The sequence below is a fragment of the Pristis pectinata genome, chromosome 6 (assembly GCF_009764475.1).
Source record: "Pristis pectinata isolate sPriPec2 chromosome 6, sPriPec2.1.pri, whole genome shotgun sequence".
NCBI classification, from domain to species: domain Eukaryota; kingdom Metazoa; phylum Chordata; class Chondrichthyes; order Rhinopristiformes; family Pristidae; genus Pristis; species Pristis pectinata.
This window is the reverse complement of record NC_067410.1, coordinates 9,637,927-9,642,700: the sequence shown is the minus strand read 5'-3', so window position 1 is coordinate 9,642,700 and position 4,774 is coordinate 9,637,927. Positions and strand designations below refer to the sequence as shown.

General features: G+C 41.6%; 1 protein-coding gene across 1 annotated transcript; it reads right to left on the bottom strand.

Moving 5' to 3' along the window:
* Positions 1-1,012: 1,012 nt before the first annotated feature.
* On the bottom strand, positions 1,013-4,546 carry LOC127571301 (toll-like receptor 7). Its single transcript, XM_052017573.1, has 3 exons — positions 4,532-4,546; positions 3,814-3,921; positions 1,013-2,716 (listed from the first exon to the last, which is right to left on the bottom strand). The coding sequence occupies exons 1-3, from the start codon at positions 4,544-4,546 to the stop codon at positions 1,013-1,015; spliced, it is 1,827 nt and encodes a 608-aa protein (XP_051873533.1).
* Between the last annotated feature and the right edge of the window lie 228 nt (positions 4,547-4,774).

Sequence of the window (4,774 nt, the reverse complement as noted above, 5' to 3'; positions counted from 1 at the left end):
CATTGTGGTTAAGTTACTAGACCAGCAGCCAGACTTCCAGACTACAGATCCAAAGTCATGAGTTCAAATCCCACAATGAAAGCTGGGAAAATTTAAATTCAAGTAATAAATTAAAAGAATGTTGGTCCTGCTGGATCGTTGTTTAAAAACTACATATTGTTTCACTAATGGACTTCAGTAAAGGAAATGCAGCATCCTTGCCTGGTCTGGTTTGGCACCGCCTCCCCCCCACCCCCCAATATAACTCCAGACCCACAAATGATTAGATAAAATTTCTTTATTAGTCACATGTACATTGAAACACACAGTGAAATGCATCTTTTGCATAGTGTGCTGGGAGCAGCCCGCGAGTGTCGCCACGCTTCCGGCACCAACGTAGCATGCCCACAACTTTCTAACCCGTATGTCTTTGGAATGTGGGAGGAAACCGGAGCACCCAGAGGAAACCCATGCAGACACGGTTAATGGAATCATCAATTTGGGCATACTGAAGGTACAGTAGTGTAGCGGTAAGCATAACCCTATTACAGCGCCATCGACCCAGGTTCAATTCCCTCCACTGTATGTAAGGAGTTTGTACGTTCTCCCTGTGTCTGCGTCGGTTTCCTCCGGGTGTTCCGGTTTCCTCCTACATTCCAAAGACGTACGGGTTAGGAAGTTGTGGGCATGCTATGTTGGCACCAGAAGCGTGGCGACACTTGCGGGCTGCCCCCAGAACACACTATACAAAAGATGCAACTCACTGTGTGTTTCGATGCACACGTGATTAGTAAAGATATCTTATCTTATCTTACCTTAAATTCCTGCATTTCAAGCAATGTCAACATCTCGTGATCAAACAAATAGAAGAATGTGGGCAAGATGAGTTGACAGGAAAATGAATTATTTTGTTGCCATGCTGAGTGTACAGGGAGTGGTATTGATTTATCCTATGCTTGGTGAGGATTTATTAACCTGGGTATAATTTAAGAATAATTTGGAATTACTCGGGTAATTTGCCCTTGTTCTTTAGTTAATGTTTTCTGCCACAAGATGCTTGTAAGTTGTATTCAAAAGGTAAAAAACTCTCACTGAAATTTGGATCATATTGCAAATGGTTGTCTCTAGTCAATACTTTCTGCATCTTAAGCCAGAAGTAGCGTTCTGCGTGAGGATTGTGGGGCCAACTTAAGACAGAGGCTTTGCACAGTCTCTTACGTAACTGAAGATACTTTGACTTTCGCAAAGACTGATCCAAAAGGACCAAGACTATGACATCCACCTTGTCATCTAGTAGCCGCTGGTGTGCGATGAAGAAGGCCTGCCTCAACTGTCCGCTCACAAAGCAAGTGTTTGTCAGTATGAAGATCGTTTTCCTACTTTGGTAGATGGCATCGTACAAGTTCTCTATTGACGACTTCCCAGGAATCCAATCTCTCTCCTCAAGGCAGAGGTTGAAATTATGCTGTCCTTTTTTCTCAAGGTTCACTACGAGCTCATGATAGACCCAGTCAGCCACAGCTTTGTGACTGGTGTCGAAGACTATAAACGCATCATATTGTAGATTTTCCGAGGGAATAATCGTTCTGCCTTTTAACTTGGCAGCACAAATATGGAAAGTGTACCAAAGATCCCAACCAAATAGTTTATTCAGTATTGGCAGGGCTGTGAAGATTACAGTTATCAGAAAAGACACAATAAAGCCTATACTCCCATGGATTTTCTGACAGGACAGGGGATCTATCAAAAGAATGCTCTGGCCTTGTTGTGATTCTGGAAACTCACACTTCCAACTGGTGGTGAGATGTACCAGTGAAATATTGGTGTCTTTGATGAAATGATTAAGCCAGTCAGCATCACAGGTGCAGCTAAAAGGATTGTTGCCAAGAGCCAGCACATCTAACCTTTGCAGAAGTTCAGAGGGAAAACTATTTGCATATAATTTTTTGATATAATTCTTACTTAAGTCAAGATAACGTATTGATTTGGCCTTGGAGAAAAACTCACTGGGAAGGATGGGATATTTTATTGTTTTGCAAGATGAGCTTGGAGAATGTTTCGGGAAAGTAACATGGTTTGAGGGCAAACCACAAAGTAAATTTTGACTTAAGTCTAGAATTTGAAGGTTTATCAGTTCCGTTAGGTTATCCCAATTGAAAAAGTCAATTTGATTGTTGTTAATGTAAAGTTCTGTCAGACTTGGTGGAAATCGAACCATTGCTTCTGGAGGTACTGTCTTCAACATATTCCTCGAGATATCCAGGACTGTTAAGTTGTGAAGGTTGCGGAAAAAATTCCAGTATTTATTTGTCCCACTCTCCCACATCACACTCAACAAGTTTCCACTAAAGTTCAACACATTCAAAGTGTTACTGTGGAGTTCACTGGAGACCCGTTTTGCTATTTGATTATTTGCTAGACTTAAGCATCTAATAGAGGGCATGTTGTTGATGAACTCGAAACGATGGCCCATCCCTTTCATTTGAAAAGTGTAACTATTGTAACTGAGATCTAAAACTTCGAGTGTTGGGATCTCAGAAAATGCCTCCCTAAAATAGAAATCTATTCTATTGTGAGCAAGGTCCAAATACTTCAGGCTTTTCAGTCTGTTGAATTGTTTGCCATCCAATGCCTGTGTCATGTAATTGCAAGACAATAATAGGCACTGGATGTTTTCCAGTCCTTCAAAATTTTCTGGTTTTATATCTGCTATATTATTGAATGACAAGTCAAAGACCTTCCCAAAAGAAGAGCACCTCTTAAAGGAAAAGAAGGAAGATGCTCCTCTTGCTTCGATTCTTTCTTTGCTTTGATAATAGTCACCTCTTCTTCCAGGGATCCGGTACTCTTGATCGCTGGTGTGAACAAGGTCTTTATTGATTCTGCCATTTTCACCTGATGTGGGCAGGAATTTTGCAGTGAAAATGACACCTTGTTTTCCGAAAGGCCCAATATATTTCAAGGACTTCATATTTGCAAAGAGCTTGAGGTCAATCTTCTTTATGAAATTCATCCGGAAGTTCACAGAGCTGATGCTGGGAATTCTGAGCAATGAGTGGATGCCACTTTTATCCAAGGTGTGAAAGAAATATCCATCTATCTGAAACTTTCTCAAAGATGTCAGGTTTGCTAAAGAAGGGGGCAGGACAAGGCGTTCAAAAGTTTTAAAATCGTTCATAGTTGTACATTAAGTTGAGATCTTGTAGATTGGTCAGATTGGCAAAAAATGTGGCATTTTGAATTGCACGGGCAAGAAAGTTATCGGATAGATCTAAGGAGGTTAAACCTCCCAGTGTCTGAATAAGGTGTCACTCAAGTTCTTAATAGAGTTACCCCCTGAGCACCAGCTGCTTCAGTTTGTTCAGAGGGAGGAAGGCTTCCGCAGACAACTCATGGGTTTGTTGTCTTTACAAGGGAAGCAGGGCTGGGCAGCATGATCACACCGTTGGCAGTTCCATGCCAGGGAAAGGTATTCCAAATTAGTGAGATTTTTAAATCCTCCGAAGAAATTTGCGGAATTTTATTCTCGGACAGGATCAGTTTTGTCAAGGATCCCGGGAGTCCCCTAGGCACAACTGTTATGCTATTGAAACTCAGGTCCAATGACTGCAGATGTGGCATGTTCATAAAGGTGTCCTCATCAAAGGTAAACGATGCATTGCATGGATTTTGGTAAAAGCAGTTCTTACTAAAGCTGAGAAATTCTAGATTAACCAGATTGGAGACATTGGTAAATTGCAAATTGATGATGTTGTTGAGTGTCAGATCCAACCTGATAAGGTTTGCCGGCAGCAGTGGGATACTAGTTAAACTATTTCCAGTTAGGTTAACTACTTTTAACTTGTGAAGATGGAGGAAGGTTCTGGACTTGATGGTCAACTTGCATTGCTGACCAGGTAAGCGAAGCTTCCCTGGGCAGCAATTCATACTCAGGTCAATCTCCTGGAGGTTTGGGACACCAGAGAAAGTTTGGTCATCGACTTCTTGTAGCAAATTCCTATTCAGTAGTAGAGTGATGACATTTTCTGACTTGATTATTGGCACCGAGGTTAAACGCCTGTTGCTGCAGTCAATCTGTTTGGATGTCCTGCTTCCATCACAAGGTAGGAAGGCTGGAAAATGACACCAGGCAAGATAGTGATTGAAAAGGACCAGCAAAAGGATAGCTCCTCCCATGCATTTCTTCCAACAGCCTATTACAAAGAAAAATGAAAGTATTATCATACTTCATCAGAAACATCAAAGCTTTAAAACAAAGTAAATAAAGGTGGATACCTGAGGACACAACTTAAAGTTGATTCGCAAAAGAATTTTATCACTCAATGAGTATGCCTTATTTGATATTCGTCGTCTAAGAGGATGGTTGATTCAGATTCATTTTTGGCTTTCGAAAGGGAATTGGATAGATATTTGAGGGCGAAGAATGAAAAGGCTGTGGAGAAAGAGCTGGGGGATGGGGGTGACTGGATCATCCTTGCACAGAATGTATGAGACCTCGACGAACTGAATGAGCTCCTTCCATACTGCAGCAATTCTATGATTTATTCTTTACCTTGTGAATCACCATTTCTCTTTAGCTTAGAGTCATAGAGTTAGACAGCATGGAAACAGGCCCTTTGGCCCAATGTGTCCGTGCCATCCAGTTGGCTACTTGAATGAGTCCCACTTCCCTATGGTTAACCCATATCCCTCTAAACCTTCCAAGTATCTGTCCAAATGTCTTTTAAACATTGTAATTATAGCCACTGCTCCCACTTCCTTTGGCAGCTCGTTCCACATACCCACCCCACCCTCT

Bases quoted from the DNA above. Each gene is read 5' to 3' on its own strand.
- LOC127571301 (XM_052017573.1), bottom strand. The intron at 2,717-3,813 runs GTAGTTAACCTA...TCTTTTGGGAAG, and splicing joins TCCATCTTCACAAGTTAAAA to GTCTTTGACTTGTCATTCAA.